The sequence below is a fragment of the Danio rerio genome, chromosome 2 (assembly GCF_052040795.2).
Source record: "Danio rerio strain M-AB ecotype USA chromosome 2, GRCz13ab, whole genome shotgun sequence".
NCBI classification, from domain to species: domain Eukaryota; kingdom Metazoa; phylum Chordata; class Actinopteri; order Cypriniformes; family Danionidae; genus Danio; species Danio rerio.
The window spans coordinates 2,923,281-2,948,835 of NC_141022.1; the positions used below are offsets into that span (position 1 = coordinate 2,923,281).

General features: G+C 33.2%; 1 protein-coding gene across 4 annotated transcripts in view; it reads right to left on the reverse strand.

The window, feature by feature from the left end:
• pth1r (parathyroid hormone 1 receptor) overlaps positions 1-25,555 on the reverse strand; it is a 217,854-nt gene that overhangs the window by 95,287 nt on the left and 97,012 nt on the right. For all 4 annotated transcript variants that reach the window (XM_087238787.1, XM_087238788.1, NM_131357.1 and 1 more), the window contains 1 exon segment: positions 5,516-5,618. In XM_087238787.1, coding sequence (XP_087094913.1) covers positions 5,516-5,618 — 103 coding nt within the window.

Consider the following 25,555-nt stretch of genomic DNA (forward strand, 5'->3'; position numbering starts at 1 on the left):
ACGCATTCACGTGCGCGCGGTTTATGAGAATAAAAGCCTTTAAATATTTTTCCAGACACCTTTAGCTGCTAGATGTTAGTCAGATAACGATTCTATGTTCATATTAATGCTAACTGTGTAAATAATTATCGATAAAATGTTTATAATAATCCGTTGTTTGTTTACCTTCAAGCTTTGCGTGTGCCCGTGAGCGCCCATAGCGCCAGCACACACACATATCATGCACATCTCGACATGCAAAAGTGTTCCTCTATGTTTTCATTGGAGTTGTACTCAATACTGATCCATCCAAAGAGTTTGTAATGTAGTCAAATGTTTACAAACACAAGCGCAGCCGTTTAGAGCTCATTTCTAGTTAATGATGTCAGAATTTACCGGCATTTTGCGATGGATGTGTGAATGCTCTTTTCCGGAAAAATTCCGTAACGTCCTCGTCTGTGTAAACAGCGCTTTTTTGAATTTACCGGTAAAGTCGTTCCGGAAATTTTCCGGATATTCACCGGTATCACTGTGTGAAAGGGGCTTAAGACTGTAAACGTCTGTATGTGTTCATATATGTTGCATTTATTTATTAATTTTATATATTCGCAGATGTTACAGTAGGCTATTTCGCACTCAGATTGATCTGCAGTTATAATCAAATCATGTTGATAGAAAGGTTAGTGATAAACATTTATACGCAAGTATTTATGTGTATAAAGCGTCTGCTTTGTGAGAAGTGCTTCCATTATGATATGTAAACGACCTGTATAGCTTTACTGTAAACATTTCCTCGAGTAAAAATGGTGACTGAAACTTTCTGTCATACACCACGCCCACCCTTGGTACCCTTTAGGCAGTGGAAACGCAAGCCTGAAAAAGGTGACCTGTACTACTCAGTGGAAACAAGCATGATTGATCTCCATTAGAAACTCAAAGTCACTTTATAAATCTGTTTCGGCCACTGAAATGCGCTGTATTTTAGCCCTTCATGGTAATTTGCATCGGAATAGTGGCATCTTGTGTATTAAAACTTGACACTTGCATTACTGAAGTGCTAGAAGTGTAGTATTGGTGTACTCACTCTGTTATTGACCGGCCGTCAAAAGCCACCTCGACTCAGTTGTGTTGCAGTCCAATGTAATTGGCTGTTGTCATGACGATCATGCCAGCTCTGATACCGACACCCCATGTGGATTTAGCATTAGTTTGATCAGGGTTACAGCTAAACCCTGCAGGAGAGTGAATGTCACAGGCCACATTGGGGGATCCCACATAGAAATACCATCATCTGACCGAGCATGTGAAGGATCATGTGAGACACGTAATTCCAGGTTTGTAGGATTAGAAACTTATCTTCATTGTGTAATCGCTGAGAAGCTATGGAGGTTTTAATTTTACTGTAACAATTGCTGTCAGCTTTAGTCGTCTGATGTCTGGATAAAAAAAAAAACGTTTCAAAAACGTTGTCAAGGAGCTATAATGGCGGAAATAAATACCATTTTTCGTCACCATTTTTCTCAGAAAACATATTTCTAAAGGTGCTGTTGATTTAAAATTTTCACCGGATGTTGATAACAACTAAATAAATCCATATATGCAAAGAAAACAAATCTAATTAGTTTACAAATGAAGTTCTGTGTACTAAAATTAAATGATGCAGGGAAAAGTATTGAACACATGAAGAAAGGGAGGCACAGTTCAGCAGTGAAAGCCCTGACAGCAGCTTAAATCTGTCTGTCATTCTTCAGCGAGCCTCTGCCCTTCCACAGTGTAATTGAAGATCAGCTGCTTCAGTCCAACATCTACATTAGCAGGAGGATGAAGATGAAACCAGGGTGGACATTTCAGCAAGACAATGATCCAAAACACAGTCAAGAAGAATCTTAGATGCTTTCAGAGAAAGAAAATCAAGCTGTAGAATGGCCCAGCGTATCCTGACTTGAATCCAATGAAAAATACCAAATGAAGCTCAGATTTAATAGACACGACCCAAAGAACCATCAAGATTTTGACATGCATGTGAATCAGCAATCTTCCAGTATTTTCAAAATTAGGAAATTTGTACCACGGACTGCATTTTAGCGTTGCTCCGGGTACATTTCATAGCACGTTTCAGATGAAGAATCCACTAGAGGGCACTGTGATGTCTACAATTTTGCTAATCCAGGTACATTCTACTTTATGTTTCAGATACACGCCCTTCTTGTAGACGTCCTGGAGAAGGCGGAGCTTGTCGTACAGATTAGCTAGCGAAACATTGAGCTAAACCCTCAGCTAAACCCAAACAACAGTGTTTTTAGAAGCAGGAGAAAAGTGCACTGCCACCATAGCTTACATTGTAAAAAAATAGCTACAAGCTAACTGGCCATGCCAGCAAAGTGTCCATATGGGGATAGATAGGTAACATAAACCTATCACAAAAAAAAAAAAATCATAGACAGCATTAAGTTGTTTGGTGGTGTTTGTTTGGTGTTGTGCAAAGAACCGCACAGAAATAATCCTTTGTTCATCAATATTATGTAACTGTACATATCATTAGTTTGAAAAGGAACAAAAGTTGTTGTCGTCATACTGCCCCCTAGTGTTCATTTGACCTAAAAACTGTTTTAAGCATAACTTTAAGTACATTTGCAGAAGTGGATCAACTAAAACGTAGGTTGAGGCATTTATTACCAATAAGATTGTGGTGGATTACATGTTTTAGTAATGAATATCAGATAAACATTGCTGTTTATCATAATAGTTTCACAGTTTTTTAAATCATATTCCCTATTATGCATTAGTCACATGGAGTGTAGATCTCATATTTCCAGCGTTGCCTTCTAGCAGGATTTCTAAATTGTGTTTTCATTTGTCTTTACAGTCTGCATTGTTTACACACACATTCCTCAGTTACTTCATTTACTGTCTGAAATTGTCTTTGTATTTTATTTTCCCTCCTGCATTTAGCCTGCGCTGTTGTTTGCTAAAGAAAGATTGCTGCAATTAGATCCTTCCTTTGCTTTTTGTGGAAGCGCCATGTGACAATTAGCACTAAATGAGCTTTTTGATTAGCTCAGGAAATGAATAAGAAAGAAATATGAAGCTGCCAAAGCAAACAGTATCATATCTGATACGTGAGGTTTTTATATCTATACTGCACCATGCAGTGGGAATATGTAACTCATTCTTGATAAAGGGGGGATAAAAGCTGGAGACATAAAATGGAAATGTGCTTTAGTCTATATATATATATATATATATATATATATATATATATATATATATATATATATATATATATATATATATATATATATCCATAAGTAAAATACATTGCCACACTTATGCACTGTCTACATCTTTGCAAATCTGTATTACGTTACTTAGGGTGTTTTTTTGTTATACATTTCAGATACACGTCATTCTTGTAGACGTCCAGGAGAAGGCAAAGCTTGTCTTAGAGATTACCTAGCAAAACACTGAGGTAAACCCTTTGCTAAACCCAACCAATAGTGTTTTCAGGAGCAGATGCAAGAGAAAGGTGCACTGCCAGCACATAGTTTACCTTGATTTTGCATTGCTTTTTCTCTCTTTAGTGGAAGCGTGTTTCACCGAACTCGAACCAGAGTGCTCTAAAGTATAAACCACACCTAAAAGTTCCCATAAGGTGATAAATAGGTGATGCAAATGTATTCTTTATAAATAATAGACAGCATTTTGCGGTATTTATTTTGTGTTGTGCAAAAAACTGCGCAAAAATAATTTATTCGTCGACAACATGTTTCCGTACATATCGTTAGTGTGAAAAGAAACAAAAGTTGTTGTCATCACACTGCCTCCTAGTGTCCGTTTTACCAAGAAACTGCAGTCAAACGTATGTTTAAGTATTCAAATGAGCCTGTTTTGCAAAATTTACAACTTGGTGCAGTGACAACCACTTAGCTTTAAACTACGGTAAAAATCTGGAAATAAGTAATAGGGAACGCCGTTAAGTTGCTTTGTGGTGTTTATTTGACAGCGTGCGATAAACGGCATGAAAACAATCCTTTATTCATCAATAGTTTATCCCTGTAAATATCGTCAGTGTGAAAAGAAACAAAAGTTGTTGGTGCCATGCTGCCCCCTAGTGTTTATTTTACCAACAAACTGCAGTCAAACGTATGTTTAAGTTCATTTTCATAAAATATATAGGTTGAAACACGTATTCAAATGCGCCTGTTTTACAAAATATGCAACTTTGTGCAGTTACTAATACTTAATTAGCTATAAACGAAGGTAAAACTCTGGAAATAAGTAATTAGGAACACCGTTTAGTTGGCTGTATTTATTTGGTGGCATGCAAAAAACATCATGTAAAAAATCCTTCATTCGTCAATAATATGTCCCTGTAAATATCATTAGTGTGAAAATAAACTAAAGTTGTTGGTGCCATACTGCCCCCTAGTGTTCATTTTACCAACAATCTGCAGTTAAACAGATGTTTAAGTTCATTTTCATAAAATATATAGGTTAAAACACGTATTTAAATGAGAAATTGTTTATTCTTTGAGTAAAACTCTGGAAATAAGTAACTAGGAACACCGTTAAGTTGTTTTGCGGTAGTTATTTATCGATAATATGTGCCTGTATATATCATTAGTGTGAAAAGAAACAAAAGTTGTTGCAGCTATACTGCCCCCTAGTGTTCATTTTACCAACAAACTGCAGTTAAACATAAGTTTAAGTACGTTTTCATAAAAAATATAGGTTAAAACGTATTCAAATGAGCCTGTTTAACAAAACATGCAACTTCGTGCAGTTACTAATACTCATTTAGCTATAAACAAAGGTAAAACTCAAGAAATAAGTAATTGGGAATGCTGTTAAGTTGTTTTGTGGTATTTATTTAGTGGCGTGCGAAGAATGGCACGTATATAATCCTTTATTCATCAATAATATGCCCCAGTAAATATCATTAGTGTGACAAGAAACATAGGTTGTTTACCCTATACTGCCCCCTAGTGTTCATTTGAACTAAAAACCGCAGTCAATCGCAAGTTTAAATAATAAAACATCTGGAAATAAGCAATTGTTAAGCAGCAAACACACAAATACAAACTACCATGTACTTGTTTTGCAATAACAAAAAAGAGACTGAATTTAAACTTGAAATTATTTCAGACTAAAAGTAAATGATGTTCGAGAGTATTTTTCCCACCAAGATGTTGACAGACAGCTTGCTATTTAAAAAATATGTCTTAAATAAGGATGTGTCAGGCCGGTGTAATAGAAACGAATGAATGCTGTTGGCTTTGGCACTGTCTGACGAAGGGTAGTGGAGAGATCCAACTTAATCAATGTCAGTTCATTTCAGCATCGGTGTGATTGGACTTGAACTCGGCACACTTCCCTATGGAGACTCAGGTATTGACAACTCCTGAGTCCATCAAAGACCTCATTTGAGCAATGCTAATTTGACCCAAGAGTGAAGATAACTGCACTCCAGGTAGCGCTCAGTGACAGTGGATGTGATTAGTGGTGTTTTTAAGAGTAGAAAACCTTTGGAACTTACCAGACGTTTTATGCTTTGACTTGATTGCTCGCTCACATTTTCGTTTTGCGTTGAACAGAAGATAGATTTGCTCCTCCTTTGTGAGGACATCATCAGCATCGACCTGTACAAACACACAGAATGTATATAGCAGAATTTAATATAGGGTTGATTGTTATGGTTATTATTTAGTTTATAACAGGTAGTTATACTACAACTTATAATAATAATAATAATAATAATAATAATAATAATAATAATAATAATAATAATAATAATAATAATAACTGTTATTATTATTATTATTATTATTATTAATAATAATAATAATAATATTATTATTATGTGGTGTCGTTGTTATTATTATGATTATGGTTATTATTATTATTTTTATTATTTAAATATAATTGAATAATAATAATACAAAATAACAACAACAACAACAAATTAAAATATTAATATTATTATTTTATTATTATTAAATTAACAACAACAACAACAATATAATAATAATAATAATAATAATAATAATAATAATAATGATAAAATAATAATGATAAAATAATAATAATAAAATTATATAATTAAATAACAGCAACAATATATAAAAATAGTAATAACAATATTTAAATATAATTAATGAATATTATTAATAATAATAATAATAATAATAATAATAATAATAAAAAGCAGCGACACTACATAATAATATTAACAATAACTTATTATTATTATTATTATTATTATTATTATTATTATTAATATATATTATTAATACTATTTAAATATAATTAAATTATGCTAATAATATCAATAATAATAATAATAATAAAATATTATATTATAATAATACTAATAATACAATGATATTTAAATATAATTGTTAATAAAATAAACATTACAATTATTGTTGTTGTTGTTATTAATAATAACGTTTATTAATAACAATAATACTTAAATGTAATTAAATAATGTTAATAAAGCTATTAGTAATAACAATGATAAAAATAATTATATTTATTATCATAAAAAAAAAATAATAATAATAATAATTGTTATTTTTTATTTTTATCATTATTATATTACATTATATTATATTATATTATATTATATTATATTATATTATATTATATTATATTATATTATATTATATTATATTATATTATATTATATTAACCAATAATAATAATACTACTTAATAATAAAAGTAACAACAATAATAATAATAATAATAATAATAATAATAATAATAATAATAATAACTAAGTAATAATTATGCTAAAAAAATAGATTCAGAAGAACACATCTATAGTAGTTGATTAAAACAAGAGCTCTAGCAGGATTAGTTTGCAGATGCCTCATTGGTTTGAAATATTTCTCATACAGTAATTCAATGATATTAAATTCATACATTATCAAGTTTAGCCCTGAACCGGTCATCCATCTAATGTGCTCCAATTCCTGCAGTCCCGGATGCAAAAATGACCCGATGCACGACCCCACATAGGACAAACCATTTGCGAAACAACATCTGTCCTAATGCCTATGTACTTTTTGACTTTATATGTACTTAGTAGTGCACATTTTTCTAAGCAATAAAGAAAGCAGATGTTTTTGTCTATCTAGTGATAAACAGAGCCCGCTGCAGTCTCATATATCAAAAAGACAAACACAAAACCAACTATCTTTATCATTTTAATATCAAGACACAGTCAATGCTGATGAAATATTGTATTTACGAAGTAAACAAACAGAACCATGCACACAATATCTTGATGGATGTAAGGATTCTCAATAGTGTGCGACGCTTTGAGAGAAAAATCTCTTCAACAAACTGCGATAATAGCAGAATCATCAATATAAAACCATCATTATCTGCTTAAACCGAAACAGTGGGTCCTATTTATAGATGAAACAACATCAGGCCCTTGAAGATATAGTATTAAAGTAAATTACAAGCCCTGTAGTAGTTTTATTTCATTCAAATCCAACAGCCATTTTTCTGCTCAGACCCTTTTTATGCTCATACTATTTTATTTATTTATTTATTTATTTATTTATTTATTTATTTATTTATTTATTTATTTATTTATTTATTTATTTATTTATTTATTTATTTATTTACTTATTTATTTAAAATTTTAATTCATTTTTTTATTGGGGTTTTATATTTCATTGATGTTTTGTATTTGCGTGTGAGATACTGTATGATACTGTGTGAACATTTCATACAGTCTGTTTCCTCAGAGGCGGAAAGCACTATATGTGGAGAATTATACACGTGGCTTTCTCTTTATCGTCGCGTGTTAATGAAGAGCTTGTCAGTTGTTTGTTAACACACAAACAACTGTATAAATAAAAATATATTAAAAAAAAATGATTCATAAAAATTAAATAAATAAACTAAAACAAAAAGTGAATTAAAATAAAACAAACTAAAATAAAATAAAATAAAAATAAAGCACTATATGTTGAGAATTATTCAAGTGGCTTTCTCTTCATCATCATGTGTTAATGAAGAGCTTGTCAGCTGTGTTAACAAATAAAAAATGTATAATATAAATACATGTATTAGTAAAAAAAAGTTTAAAAAAGTAAAAAAAAATACATGCAATAAAATTTATATATATATATATAAACTAAACACAATAAAATAAAAATACATGCATAAATAAACAAAATTAACCATGTCTTTAACCTATGATGAGACGATTATTTATTTATTTATTTATTTATTTATTTATTTATTTATTTATTTATTTAATTTTGAAGAAGAATGCTGGATTAGGGGAGATATTAATTTCAAACTCCTAATCTTTTAATCTGATTGCGTTTAAAACTACAACAGAATAAAAGTTATGTGACTAACAATTGTAACTTTGAAATGCATAAAGACACTTGACCCATTACTGATTAATAATATTTGCAATTCTGATTAAATCTAATTAAATGGTAAACTAATAGTATTGTAATAATAATAATAATAATAATAATAATAATAATAATAATAATAATAATAGTATCAATAAATAATAATAATAATAATAATATTAACATTAACAGTAATAATATATTCCATAATAAAAATAATAATAATATTTATTTATCATTGTTGTTGTTTTTATTATTATAATGAATTATTAATATTATTATTATTATTATTATTTGTACTTATTTATTATTATTATTATTATTATTATTACATCAATTACTATTATTATTATTATTAATATTATATATTAGTGTGATTGCAATATAGACTGATAAACAAAATCCCAAATAAAAAGACTATTAGGTTCCTTTTAGAGATATTTCTTTCTTTCTTTCTTTCTTTCTTTCTTTCTTTCTTTCTTTCTTTCTTTCTTTATTTATTTATTTATTTTGTTTGTTTGTTTGTTTGTTTGTTTATTTATTTCACTTTGCACTCCATGCATGATAAGGATGCTAAAGAATGCTTTTAGTATGAAACTCAAAATACAATAAGATTAAAAAGATTTTAAAACGTTACAACAGATTTAAAGCTATCCGACCAACACTTGTAACTTTGAATCAGATATAAAAACAATGCTTTGAAATGCTGTTAGACCCCACAACTACACCTCTCTAAGACACAGCAGACAGTCAAGCATATATTTAGCAGCTTTTTGAGCAAAAAAGAAAATCATCCACCAAACTTCCTCTCTTCTCCTTAAGTAGCAGAGACAGACCAAACACACATGTGAATCATCCAAAGTAAATTGTAGTTGGCCAGCCAAAATGATCTGCTTCATAGTGGCAATCACAGACTCCTTCACAGCATCTTTTTTCCAGCTCCTCCACTCCAGGCTGGCTATTTCTGATGTCTAAATATCTGACCCCATTGAGTGGCAGCATAATGCTAACCATAATGTTCTATCCATCAATATTTTCTCTTTTCTCAAGTATGGAGGTGAAGGGAAGTCATATTTTGGGCACTGAAAGGTGGTACAGAGGAAAGACGTTTATGGCTGGCGATGGTAAACAACCACAAATGGAACAACATTCTGCCACAAGCAAACATGGCATAGACGCAAACTTGTTTGGCGTTGTGGAAGAGGTAATATAGAATATTCCAGGATCCAATCCAAACAGCTGTGGACAGTACGTTTGCACAGTGTTGATGTTACGTTATGCAGAGGTTAGTCTAGTGGCAAACACATATACTGTATGGCTTACATTTGCTCATTCAGCAGACGCTTTTACATAACTGAGGATAAAAGCATGCTATGATGTCTGTTTTGTTTGTTTGTTTATGTATTTTTATATAATTTTATTTATTGATTCATATTTTATTATCTTTATATTTATTTGTGTTTTTGCAGCTTACATTTGCTCTTTTAGAAGATGCTTGTATTCAATTGAGGATAAAAAGGCACCTCACATTATCAGAGTAGCTGTATATAAATGCTAACAATCTAAGTAAATCTATTTACATATTTTTGGTATTTTGTTATCATTGTTTACACATTTAAATATATTTACTTATTTATATTTCATAATTGTTTTAATTAATAGATTTATTAAATGTATTTTTTATTTTATTTATTCATCTATTTATGTTTATACATGTATATTTTATTCTCTTTTAATTATTTTTTAATAGTTTATTATTTATTATTTGTTTAATAATTTATTTATTTTATATTCATATTTATTTGTTATTTGTATTTTATATTTTTTATTATCTTTGTTCATTCATTTTACATTTATTTATTTGTTTGTTTGTTTTAATCTTTTTGTTTATTTATATTTATTATTTCAAGTTATATTTGTTTTATAGAATATAATAAATATAAATATAAATATAAATATATAGATTTTTATTCATATATATTTTATTTATTCTTTTGTTTCATATTTTATTTATTTACAAATATTTTTATTTTTATTTATTTATATTATATTTATTTATAAAGTTTATTTTTTATTTTCTTTCTTTATTTTTGGTTTTATGTATTTATATATTATTGAGTAAATTTATCCTTATTTTTTATACTTTTATTTAATTATTTCTTTATTTGTTTTCATATTTTATTTACTTATAATTTAATTAATAACAATAATAATAATAATACTTAGATATTTATAATGTATTTATTTTTATACTTCAATTTTAAATTATTTTTTATATTGTATTATCTTTGTTTATTTATATTTTATTCTAAGAATTGATTTTATATTTAATTTTTATTTATGTAATTATCTTTACTTATTCATTATTTATGTTCATTATTTTACTTATTCATTATTTTGTTATATATACACACACACACACACACACACACACACACACACACACACACACACATTTTTATATATATATATATATATATATATATATATATATATATATATATATAAACACACACATATATATATATATATATATATATATATATATATATATATATATATATATATATATATGTTTTTATTTTATCTTATATATTGTCATTTATCATGTACTCTCCACAGTTAAGTCTGTAGGCAATGCATCCTTGATATTAAGAACACATTTGGTTCTTTTTCTGTCTTCCGTACTTGCAGTCTTAAATTTTGAAACTGAACTTTTGAATGGTTGATGATGACAATAATGTCGCGTTACATTGTTTATATCCCATTTTTAACCCAGCATTTGTGTTTGTTACACAAACATAGGTTGAAAAAACTCATTATTATGTGTATTTGATTGAAATAAAACATAAGGAAGCTGCCAAATCAAATGTTTGCGAGGGGAAATATTGCATAGATTTTACAGTGTTTTACAATTTACATGTTTGCTCTAGTACGTATTGAAACCTAAAATAAACAGCATGCGACTGAAAATGTTATGATGCGGGATGTGATTGCAGAAAGTCGGAGTTTATCAGCATCTAATCTAAAGCTTTAAAGTGCTGACATGATATTTCCTGCCATCCATGATCAAGAGAAAAAAATTAAAGTGGGGGGTTCAACGTGCCCCAGAGGGTCCCTTATCTTGTCACATTTTTGATTCTCACATGATAAAAGAGATCAAAAGACTTGTAAGCATGGTTGCATCGTCAGTGTGTTTTACAACTGTTAATACTGTCAGCTTTGTTTAGGGTCAGATTTAATGTTGGTGAAGAATATTAGAACCTAGAATATCAGAATCTATTAGATATTCTAATATTAGAACCACTACCTCACAGCATACAATGTCGACTGTGTCAATGCCATTTTAAAAAGATGAACAAGAAATAAAAATTATGGAACATCAATATACCCGGCACGATGAATACGGGTGTAGTATATAAAATTGATTCAGTTCATTCAAAACATTGTTATTATGTGCAACAACCACAATAATACAGCATTTGGTGGATCCCAAGTACACTGCAAAAATGACTTCTGCTGCTTGTTCAAGCTACTTATATAAAATGAGTTGAAATGTCACAATTCTTAACTTTTTTGGGGGGCAACCTAATTGTTTTATGTTCGATCCACTTAAATTTGCAAAAACTACATTTGGAACTATGATGACTGGTCTGGTTCCAAAATCGCACACATATGCACTATTCTCTTCCATTTTGTAGTATAACTAGTGTAAGTAGTGCATTCACACTGAAAATTCTAAAGGTGCTTTTACACTGAAAAAAGTGTTGCATGCAAAACTGTTGCTAACTATTTATTTCTGTTGAATTTAAACAAACAAATTAAATTTAATAATGTTCCACTTAATTTGTTTGTTTAAATTCAGCCCAAATAAATTGTTTGCAACAGTTAACGTACAAAAAAATTGAGTAAATCCAAGAAATCATCTTTGAATAATTTTTTACAGTGTACATCTGTGGTTCTGTTCATTTGGTCTGTATCAAAGGCAATAAATGATACATTGTTCATTTCTAATAACTGATTTATTTTATCTTTGCCATGATGACAGTAAATAATATTTGACTAGATATTCTTCAAGACACTTCTATACAACTTAAATTGACATTTAAAGGCTTAACTAGGTTAATTAGGTTAACTAGGTTAGGGTAATTAGACAAGTTATTGTATAACAGTGGTTTGTTCTGTAGACTATCGAGAAATATATATAGCTTAAAGGGGCTAATAATTTGACCTTAAAATGGTTTATAAAAAATTGAAAATTGATTTTATTCTAGCCAAAATAAAACAAATAAGACTTTCACCAGAAGAAAAAATATTATCAGACATACTGTGAAAATTTCCTTGCTCTGTTAAACATCATTTGGGAAATATTTTGGGGAAAAAAATCAAGGGGGTGCAAATATTTTTTTTAATTAAACTGTATATATAATTTTCACAATATATTTATATATACATATACATTATTAATGTAGTTACATCACAGTTGTCCATCTCAATTTTTTCATTTTCAGTTGTATTGTAGAAAAGTTACTGTAGAAAAGTTATGCTGATTAAAATGTTTGTGTATACAATTATGTTTGGCTTATGTTGACAATTGTGTTTGACACATTATTTAAAATATGTGGCTAAGAAACAGTTATTAATTTATTTTATTATTAATAATTATTTATTTTATCTTATTTATTAATTATTATTTAGTTTATTATTATAAGTTTTTTTTTTTTTTGGGGTGGGGCCAGTACAATTTTGGCAGGGCAAGTAAAAACATAAACCACTGGACTAATTAGGCTAGTAGAAAAAATCCTTAGCGTTGAACCCTGAACATGTCTCTATAGTAGCGCTTTTAACAATGACCAAAGAACAGGATTTGCAAAGAAACTGGGATTAAACGATCTGTCCAACTCTATGATCAGTGGCACCTCAAGAATGAGTTTTACAAGTTTAACATGTTTTTAAAACAAAGCATGCGTCAATCGAATCGTGTCATGTCCAACTACATACGAGGATGCTTCAATCAATTAACAGGAGTCCAGCTTTGTGGACATTAAATCTGCTTTGTTTTGTACAGTAGCATAATGGATAAAGCAGTGTGTATAAACTTGTATCCTGCCACATTTGTCGCAGGTAGACGAGCCAAAACAGTACAAAGTTAAATAGGTGTGTGTGTGCTGCAGTTTTTAATGTTATTTGTGACTCATTATTTCAGAAAGGCTTGACACCGCCACAAACACATCAAATGACCTTCCCTGGTATGTTTGACTAATAAACTGGATCTCTGCTTTATTTTCGTCTGTTTCTGTCACTGGCTGCTGTTTATCTTACATAATTAAGTAGAAACAGACATGCATGTAGGAATGGTGGGCGGGAAAAGAACCAGCTCATTTGCATTTAAAGGCACAGACTGCTAAAACAACTATACTTTCCTCTTATCTCAAATTGGCCATTTTCAGCATTGTATAATAAATAATCTGATGAGAATTCTGAGCTGAAACTTTACAGACACAATCTGGAGACACCAAAGGCTTATTTTACATCTTGTAAAAGGGGTAAAATGGGAGACTTTTTTACTTTTTAGTTTGTGAATTCAGGCTTCTGTCTCTTAGGGTTTATATTTCCAGGGTGTGACTGGTGACCTGGGTGACTCGACAAAATAAAAAACAATATGCATCTGCGGATCAGGAATACTTTACATTTATTCAGAGAATGCTTTCGGTATGACTCTGTTCCATTCCGGCTGGGTCTAATGAAAACAAGAGGACTTGTCAAGATACGTGGTTTCTGCAAGAGGCTTTATGTTTCGGGGTCGCACAAGTCCAAGCTCATTTACTGCACGTCAAAACACTGCTTCCTTCGGAGGCTAACAAGCAGTCAGAAACTCGTGTGTCGATGACATTCCTCAGGCTAATTCAATCGGATGTCGGATATCATCCCGGTGCCATTCATAGCCGGTTTTTATACATTACTCAACAGATATTAAATTGAAGCACAATGTAGGTCCTGCAGAGATACAGAAATAAGCCACTGGCTGTGAGCTGTTGCACAATTACGCCAAACAGACCTATGATTGTGAGACTGGCAACAACAACACATAATAACTGGCAGGATAGCCATCGTCTTTACCGCCCTATCAAGATACGGAGCATAATTCGGGATTAAGCGTTCCCCAGAGGCGGATCACAAGTAATTAGTCTGTGCCTCACAATTATTTTTAAAAACTGTTCCCTCTCCGTTGGCTTGACTCCCAGCCACCAAAGTAAACATCAGAGTCAAGGGGGGGAAGCGAAGATACTCTAATTTATAGCGTTTCATTCAAAACAGCCTTCTTTTTGTTAAACGGCGCTGGAGGCGGTCCAGGAAGAAAAACGAAAAAATAGACAGCAAGGATTTTGCACACCCCGTGTTTGAATGACACCGAGCCTTTCTGTCTTCCAAACCAATGTGTCTTTTCAAGGAAATACCTCAGCTAATATTGAGTTAACTGTATTTGGGCTTAGAAGAGTTGAAGATATCCTGCTTGGCACTGTGTCGCTTTATGATTTCATGAATAGGCTGCTGACCGCCATTGACCTATTAATACTAACGCAAATATAATTTATCCAGATCTGCGCGCTGTTATATTTTTAAGTCATGCCTCGTTAGGTTATTATTTAAAGCAATATTTTCTCTGTGGAATGAAAACGTGATGGCAGTTTGCAGGCAGCTGAGGTGTAGATCTAAATCCTTCTTATTTATATTTAACCAAGCAGGAATTTAAATATATTAAATAAAGTCCACAACCAAAAGCCACAGAAATACAGTAAACTAGTCATATCAAACATATAGGACACGGTATTAACAAAAGTGACAAGTGATGGAAATATAGGATTCTAGCTACCTTTCTGTATGGTCTTGCAAATTTAGATGACATCCTCAAGAGGGTTTTTGTTTGTCGTATGCATCATCATTTATGATTAACAATACAGTTAACCTAACCAAAATAAAAACAATGCCGTACCATGTGAGCAAACAACTAAACTAATGCCTAGTTCAGACTGCGTGATTTTAGCCCCGATTTTGGCTCGCCGACAGGTTTTGAGAAATCGCCGACAAATGCCTGAAATCACAGGCAAATCGCTGCTCGTGCACGTGAGTGACAATCACACAGTATGAACGATCAAAGACGCGATCTGAGAGAATCGCCGATGAGTCGCCGATGCCTGTGAGATATTTGCGTGCTGAATATCTGGAGCTGTCGGCGATTCAAATCATGCCGTGTGAATTGAGTTTTGACTGAAAATAACATCTGCGATCGCCTACAGCCAATGAGAGAGCAGCTTTCACTTGTGTGTGTGCGTGTGTGTGTACCTGCTGCAGGCCAGCGTGAGGCTGGGGGAGAATTTAAAAGCGCTCTTTTTTGGTTTATTTGGACCAACGAAAAGGAGGAAAAACTAGTGGAGGTTTGACAGGACTCAGGAGCAACCGTGTCTGTTTGACGTTTCATACAGAAAGAAATTAGTTTATTATCAACGTTGAGGAGAAATGGCTAATTCCCTTTAAACCCAGGTGAGCAAACATGTACATGTTCTACCCCATTAAAGGCTTCTTACTTATTATCTAGTTAATAACAAAAGATAGGCTACACTACGTGTTTTTGGCTGTGAGACGTAGTTTGGATGAAGTTGTCGGCGATTCTCCCTATAGTAAAGTCATGCAATGTGAATGTCCATGTCGCCGAACCATCTTGCAGTGTAAACAAAGCAGCGACGAAACGCTAGCCCAGATAGTCGAGCAGTGTGAAAAAATCTGTGACACGACTAGTTGGAAAATCATGCAGTCTGAACTCGGCATAAGTTTAAAAAAATCTGTATTGAAATAGATACATGATGCTAATGTATTTGTTGTAAGATGATGTCAGTTTATATTTATATATATATATATATATATATATATATATATATATATATATATATATATATATATATATATATACACACATATATACACACACACACACACACACATACATATATACATACATACATACATATATATATATATATATATATATATATATATATATATATATATATATATATATATATATATATGTATGTATGTATGTATGTATGTATGTATGTATGTATGTATGTATATGTATGTATGTATGTATGTATGTATGTATGTATGTATGTATGTGTATGTATGTATGTATGTATGTGTATGTATGTATGTATGTATGTATGTATGTGTGTATATGTATGTATATATATATGTATGTATGTATGTATGTATGTATGTATATATGTATGTGTGTGTGTGTGTGTGTGTGTGTGTGTGTGTGTATATATGTGAATATATATATATATATATATATATATATATATATATATATATATATATATATATATATATATATATATATATATATATATATATAAACTGACATCATCTTACAACAAATACATTAGCAATTTTATTTTATTTTATATTAATATATACATTATATATATTAGCCCTGGGCACATATTCCCAAAGAGCCTGGCCTGAATACACTTGTCCAGTGTTTTAAGCAATATTTTAAAAAGCTGTTATTTTCAATTTCAGAACCTCAACCAATATGTCCCATGGTTCTTTTCTTTTCATTGTTCTGGGAAAGTTTAAACAGAAATTGCCGATGACCACAGTAAAGTCGACTCAGCACCAAAAATCTCGCTCATTACTGCCAAAAAATGAAGGCCGCAAATATTAAAATACATAGTTTGTTTCTGAGAAATGACGGCAAACAAAACATTTTTGGAACGTAAACGTGTTTGCCCATAGTGATGATGCAAAAGCTTGACCACCGCTTGTTTTGGTGTGGCTAACTCGAACAGTGCTGCCATGTTCTTTTACGAAGACCAAGTTAGCCAAAAACGCTCTCAGCCAACCACACAGGAATCGTTTCTGACACTAGGAAATACACTGAAACTTGCTGCATCCCTTTCCTGCTTTATAGAATCATGCACTTTCATGTCAAATATGTTGCTTTAATTACAGAACATTCACAAAACCAATCACTACTTAAATGTATATCATGGTAATTAAACCCAACTCAAGTAATTTCTATAACACATAGCAGCATGTTGAGGAGAGATATGCTTTAACACTGACAGTTGTGTTAGAAAAGGGCAGAAATATCCCAAAGTCACACTGAAGCAGGGATTTGAGAATCTAGAGATGGACATATCTCCATAAATTTACAATTTATGAAAAAAAACCTACAATATATACAGCATGAAACTGCTTTCAGATTTTTTTTTCACGAGAGTTACTGCACTGTTGTTGTAGTAACAATCACTGTAGCAATGATGTTGTTTTGGGGGAAAATGTGGTTACATTTTTTTGTGAGGGTAATCTAATAGAAATCGGTATGTGGGATACTTTTTTTACCTGGTTCTTTAACTGAGCAAACTGACCCTTCCAGGAAACCAGATGGCAGAATCCATCGTGGCAAACACCTTCGGTTAGGGATCATAGACACATTTAAGTTATTTTTGTTGTATTTATTTAGTACTGTTATCCACAGTAGAATGAACCACCAACTATTCCAGCTACTCCAACTATTCCTATATGTTTTACACAGTGGATGACCTTCCAGTTGCAACCTAGTACCGGGATAGACCCATACAGTCTCATTTTTACTCTGACATGCGTAAAACATATGCTGGAATAGTTGGCGGTTCATTCCACTGTGGCGACCCCTTGACAAATAAGGGACTTATCAAACTAAGTAAGGGACTTAAGCCGAATAAAAATGAATGAATCAATGAGAGAGAAAGAGAGTGTCAAGAAATACTAGGAGCTCATGCTAATTCTCTAAATTCACATTAATGTGGATGTTTTAGCTTTAATTTAATATAAGCTGAATTTTTGCCCACAGTATTTCAGTCACCTAGACACAACATAGATGAAAACATTCCCCATTCAAAACTCCAGGCCCTCATTACCTGCACTCTCTGCTTATGTGCAAAAACACTAATTTGCTCCTTTAGAAATCAGAGCTTCGGCGCTATAAATAGGTTTCAGGCCGGCTTTCTTGGTTCGCAACAATGGAGGCCAACCAGAGAAAGACGGATAGAAGAAAAGGAGTTTGAATAATACCAGAGGAAGAGGAAAGACAAAAAGGAGGACGACTTGACAACGGATAAGCAATGTAAATCATCTATACCATGTTAATGTTGTAAAAAAAAAAGCTCGCACCCTAGGCATTCGCACAATGTTTATTACATTTTCTTGCAGATTCTGGACGATTGTTTACAGCAGTGCGGAAACGCCACATAATGAGCAAACAACAGCATGTGTTTATGACAACTGCACTGCTTAACACAACACTGACAACACTATTGTATATTCAGGGACACAGATGAGGTGAGTTTATGCACTTTATCTAAATAAAATAGATAAAAATAAATATAAAATCGTTATGGGTGACACAGTGGCTCTGTGGTGAGCACTGTCGCCTCACAGCAAGAAGGTCGCTGGTTCGAGTCATGGTGGGGCCAGTTGGCATTTCTGTGTGGAGTTTGCATGTTCTCCTTGGGTTGGCGTGGGTTTCCTCTGGGTGCTCAGGTTTCCCCAACATTCCAAAAACATGCACTACAGTGGAACTGATGAACTAAATTGGCCGTAGTGTATGAGTGTGTGCGTGTGTGGGTGTTTCCCAGAACTGGGTTGCAGCTGGAAGGGCATTCGCTGTGTAACACAAATGCTGGAATAGTTAGCAGTTCATTCTGCAGTGGCATCCTCTAAAATAGAGACTCAGCCGAAGAAAAATGAATCCAAGAAAATCTCCCCCACACCATTACACCATTACCACCAGCCTGAACCGTTGATACAAGGCAGGATGGATCCATGCTTTCATGTTGTTGATGTCAAATTCTGACCGACCCTCCGAATGTGGCAGCAGAAATGGAGACTCATCAGAGCAGGCAACGTTTCTCCAATCTTCTATTGTCCAGTTTTGGTGAGTCTGTGTGAATTGTAGCCTCAGTTTCCTGTTCTTAGCTGACAGGAGCGGCATGCGGTGTGCTCTTCTGCTGCTGTAGCCCATCCGCCTCAAGGTTGGACGTGTTGTGTGTTCAGAGATGCTCTTCTGCAGACCTCGGTTGTAACGAGTGCTTATTTGAGTTACTGTTGCCTTTCTATCAGCTGGAACCAGTCTGGCCATTCTCCTCTGACCTCTAGCATCAACAAGGCATTTGCGCCCACAGAACTGCCGCTCACTGGATATTTACTCTTTTTCAGACCATTCTCTGTAAACCCTAGAGATGGTTGTGCGTGAAAATCCCAGTAGATCAGCAGTTTCTGAAATACTCAGACCAGCCCGTCTGGCATCAACCATGCCACGTTCAAAGTCACTTAAATCCCCTTTCTTCCCCATTCTGATGCTCGCTTTGAACTGCAGCAGATCAGCTCGATCATGTCTACATGCCTAAATGCATTGAGTTGCTGCCATGTGATTGGCTGATTAGAAATTTGTGCTAACGAGCAGTTGGACAGGTGTACCTAATAAAGTGGCCGGTGAGTGTGTTTTGCTTCCTTATGAAGTCCTTTTTTTATTTAATTATCTAAATTTCAATGTTATATTCTTTTATCTGTGAAACACAACACAATTATTTACAGGTTTCATATTAAGCTCAAAGTAAATTATACTACAAAGCGCTAAATAGGAAAAAACATGGAATGTATTCAGTCTGAAGAGAAAGCAAAATTTGCAGTACAAAATTGAATTATAGTGCCATAAACAAACAAATATTTGTTTCCCTAATTTCTGTTTCAACACATTTCTAATCATAATAGTTTTAATAACTCATTTCTAATAACTGATTATCTTTGCCATGATGAAAGCACATAATATTAGACTAGATATTCTTCAAGACACTAGTATTCAGCTTAAAGTGACATTTAAAGACTTAACTAGGGTAATTAGGGTAATGTTAGGGTAATTAGGCAAGTCATTGTATAACAGTGGTTTGCTCTGGACACAATCCAAAACTAATGTTGCTTAAGGGGGCTAATAATATTGACCTTAAAATGGTTTCAAAAAATAAAGAAGAATTTATTCTAGCTGAAATAAAACAAATGAAAAAACATATTATAGGAAATACTGTGTAAAATGTCTTGCTCTGTTAAACATTATTTGGGAAATATTTGCAAAAAAAATAAAAAATAAAATCTCAGGAGGGCTACATATTTAATCTCTATAATATATAAAAGAAAAATTACTGAAATAATTATGCAGTTATTTCTAAACGCACAGCATGATTAACAGAAATGTATAACCTCCTTCACCCTCACAAATAAGAGATCGCATAGCATCGTGTGTGAGATGCACCAGTCTTAAAATAGATCCTTATTAGTTTTTGTCCTCTTCACAGCTTGGCAGTATAAATCACGATCCACTTTGTGGTATGAAAATGAGCAAAACATTCTGCCAAATGCCTTCTTTTGTGTTTCACGGAAGAAGAGAAATAATACTGTGATGAAGCAGAGCATGATGACTATTTATTTTTCTCTTTCTTTCATTTGAGCTGCTATTTACAGTTGGACATATGACCTGAATTCACATACTGACAGCATTTTTTTTTTCTGTAATTAAATTGAAAATAATGTTTATTGTATTATGTTTAGTGCTGGGCAAAAATGCCATTTAAATGACACTAAAATGCCATTTGAATGAAACATGCTGCTTGAAATTAAAATCCTTGTGGAATATCCTGTAGAGTACACTTTGCAAACAACGTCTGATGTTTATACTCAAAAAAATAAATAAAAAAATGCACACAATTGTTTTGTGTTAGGACAATATGAAGGAATTAAGTTAACTTATTCAGTTTTACAAATTGAAGTGGATTGAACATAAAACAATTAAGTTGTCCCACCAATGAAAATCAAGAATTGTGTTGTTTCAGCTCTTTTTAAATAATGAACAAACAGCAAATGTCAGCGTTTGAGTGTTTCTCCATAAATAAATACAATATAAATGAACTTCTCACACACTGAAATGCCATTTGAACATGAAACAAGCACCCTGAAATTCTTGCTGTGAGACGACAGTGCTAACCACTGAGCCACCGTGCCCTTCATACTTCTACATTCTTAATCAAACATTTGCACCGAAGTTCAAAATAAAACGAGAAACGTGATCACATTGGAATGAGTAAATTAAATGTTGAAAAAAAGAAGAAAGAAAGAATTATTACCTTATGGTTGATATATACAGTTAAAGTCAGAATTATAAGCTTCCCTGAATTATTAGGCAGCTTGTTTTATTTTTTCAAAGATTTTTTAACCCATTTCTAATCATAATAGTTTTAATAACTTATCTCTAATACCTAATTTATTTTCTCTTTGTCATGATGACAGTAAATAATATTAGACTAGATATTCTTCAAGACACTTCTATACAGCTTAAAGTGACATTTAAAGGCTTAACTAGGTTAATTAGGGTAACTAGGCAGGTTAGGGTAATTAGGCAAGTCATTCTATAACAGTGATTTGTTCGTATATTATTGAGAAAAATATAGCTTAAATGGGCTAATAATTTTGTCCCTAAAATGGTTTTTAAAAAAAATAAAGCTGCTTTTATTCTAGCCGAAATAAAACAAATAAAACTTTCTCTAGAAGAAAAAATATTATCAGACATACTGTGAAAATGTCCTTACTCTTTTAAACATCATTTGGGAAATATTTAAAAAAATAGAAAAAAAATCTAAGGGGGCTAATAATTCTGACTTCAACTGTATGTACAAATAATCAATGGCTTGTCGTGTGTTCAAGGTTGCCTGCTTGAAGTGGATTAAAATCCTTTTACGCACAAGCAATTGATTATCCCGCTTATTCCACTGTCATTTACCAAAGTAGGCCTGAGTTTAAAATAGTTTTGCTCTTTGCAAGCAATATTTGTCCGTTTTTACATGTTAGGTTTTCAGTCCCTTTACTGAATCAGCTTTGACATGCTGACAGACGGAGAGAGAGAGAGAAAGAGAGAAAGAGAGCGTGCGCATGCTGTTTATACCTGCTAATATTAAGATGTGATTTAATCAATCTAATCACAGGTGGACAAATAATAAGACATTCATAAGTGCTGATAAAATTTGTAATGACTTTTTTGAAGTGATTTTGAAACATATTTTAAGCGATCTGAAGGCAAAACAAAGTTGACTAAAGCTGGAAATATATTTCCCTTGATTCATATGTACTGTGAGGCGACATTGCTAACCACTTAGCCACCGTGTTGCCAAATTTGTATTTTCTAAACATGAATTTTGACAGCGGGCGAAGCAGTGGCGCAGTAAGTAGTGCTTTCACCTCACAGCAAGAAGGTCGCTGGATCGCTGGTTTGAGTCTCAGCTCAGTTGACGTTTCTGTGTGGAGTTTGCATGTTCTCCCTGCAGTCGCTTGGGTTTCGTCCGGGTGAATCGGCTAGGCTAAATTGTCTGTAGTGTGTGTGTGTGTGTGTGTGTGTGTGTGTGTGTGTGTGTGTGTATGCTTCCCAGAGATGTGCTGCGGCTGGAAGGGCATCCGCTGCGTAAAAACTTGCTGGATAAGTTGGCGGTTCATTCCGCTGTAGAGACACCAGATTAATAAAGGGACTAAGCCGACAAGAAAGTGAATGAATGAATTTTGACAGCGTAGTAGCTTATAGATGTCCTAAATACGAACATCTAAACTTTAATTTCATAGAACCTTTAACGTAAACAAAGCTTATTATGAAAGGTTATGCATATATTAGTTTTCTCTACTATATATTTATTTTAGTATTTGTCCTTCTTTACATCACAGCCCAACATTTCCTTTATATTGGCGTGATTTCAAAAAGAAAAAAGCGGAGAGAAAAAACATCCCAGGGGCAGTTCCCTTTTTTTTTTAACAAAAACAGTAACAGGAGGAGAAAGAGAGAGAGAGGGCAGTGATCTTGTAAATTACAGCCCTGCCATCGTGTTTTTAATGGCACGTCCACAATCTGGAAAAGACATGAATATGTTGCTTCTGACATATTGAACCACATGAATGTTCGCTTCCTGGACCTTATGAAGCCTGGTGAGTCAGGGACACTCCTCCTCAAACTGTGCAATTTGCATTTGATGATGAAAACCACAGACCACAAGACTGGTTGTCCCTTGGAAATGCTTGCGAAACCGCATTCTGACTTAGTGCAGCATTTAGTTCCCTAATTACAGTCTTGCCTTGGCCAGATACGACTCACAGAAGAAAAAAACGGCGGCTGAAATTGGTATGGAAACATTGCTTTAGTGTGTACTCGTGAGCCAAAGCCGGCCTGTTTTCTTCCCCTCAGATTGAGTGTTTTTATCTATTATATAAGATCTTTTAATATACACACTGTAACAAAAAAAAAAAGTATGTGTTTCTGTATTTTCCGTTTATTTAACGCTGTGTATTAAGTTATGGGTTGTTGATCTCTGCTCTGTTGACTTTCGATGTTAAAAATGCAACTCTACAGTTTAACAAAGAGACTTTTAGTGACATTCTAGTCATTTGAAATATTATATATGGAGAAATGCACTCGCCGGCCACTTTATTAGGTACAATTACTCGTTAACGTAAATAACTAATTAGCCAATCACATGGCAGCAACTCAATGCATTTAGGCATGTAGACATGATCAAGCTGATCTGCTGCAGTTCAAAGCGAACATCAGAATGGGGAAGAAAGGGGATTTAGGTGACTTTGAACGTGGCATGTTGGTGCCAGACGGGCTGGTCTGAGTATTTCAGAAACTGCTGATCTACTGGGATTTTCACGCACAACCATCTCTAGGGTTTACAGAGAATGTTCTGATAAAGAGGAAATATACAGTGAGCGGCAGTTCTGTGGGCGCAAATGCCTTGTTGATGCTAGAGGTCAGAGGAGAATGGCCAGACTGGTTCCAGCTGATGGAAAGGCAACAGTAACTCAAATAAGCACTCGTTACAACCGAGGTCTGCAGAAGAGCATCTCTGAACACACAACATGTCCAACCTTGAGGCGGATGGGCTACAGCAGCAGAAGAGCACACCGGGTGCCGCTCCTGTCAGCTAAGAACAGGAAACTGAGGCTACAATTCACACAGGCTCACCAAAACTGGACAATAGAAGATTGGAGAAACGTTGCTGCTCTGATGAGTCTCCATTTCTGCTGGGACATTCAGATGGTCGGGTCAGAATTTGACGTCAACAACATGAAAGCATGGATTCTTCAGGCTGGTGATGGCGGTGTAATGGTGTGGGCAGGGCTTAATTCGTGCCGGAACACTCCAGATCCAGCACCTCATTTTACTGATCCCCTCCTCAACTGTACGCTGTTTACTTTCTTCCGCGACTCCTCAACCCTCTTTACTTTCATTCGTGACAACCCTCCCTCGCTTCAATTTTTATGTCAGCGACACTGTCCACCATCCATCCCACACACTCTACACCTTCGTTTGCGACAAACCCAACCCATCTGCAGCAACTGCGTGATGCTATCATGTCAATATGGAGCAAAATCTCTGAGGAATATTTCCAGTACCTTGTTAAAACTCTGCCATGAAGGATTAAGGCAGTTCTGAAGGTAGAAGTGGGTACAACCTGGTACAAGTAAGGTGTACCTAATAAAGTGGCCGGTGAGTGTAAGTCTGTAAAACAACAAAAAATGTAGTGACTGTTTTCTTCAAGATATTTGCATCTTAATATACAACACCAACCTAGACAATAAATGACTTTAAACTAATACAAATGTTCATAAAAGTCACTATCTCACAACTTCACAAGGTTAAAAGCTGTTGTGAGGAAAGATCAAGGTCTCATTATGCAATTCGAAAGCAGAAACAAACATCAAAATTAAAACACAAATCACAAAATAGAGATTTTATTTAGAGAGCAGAGTATTTTCTGCTTGAACTTGTTTCATTCTCATCTTCAGCTTAAAAACTGCTTATGTAAAGTGCTGGAATTTTAGCAATAACGTAATGGATATTTACAACATATTCATTTACCAGACAGACACTAAGGGGGGCGGGTGTTTGCTTGTAACAGAGACAGGATTGGTCATCTATGACTGAGCAGCACAATCATTTGCCCACATCTGCTAACGTGTATTTGAGCTTATTATTTTAGTGCAATGATAGAATAACCGCACGGATTAAAGGGGATTTTGTTTTATTTTAATTCTACTAAGTGCTGTCTATTTTTA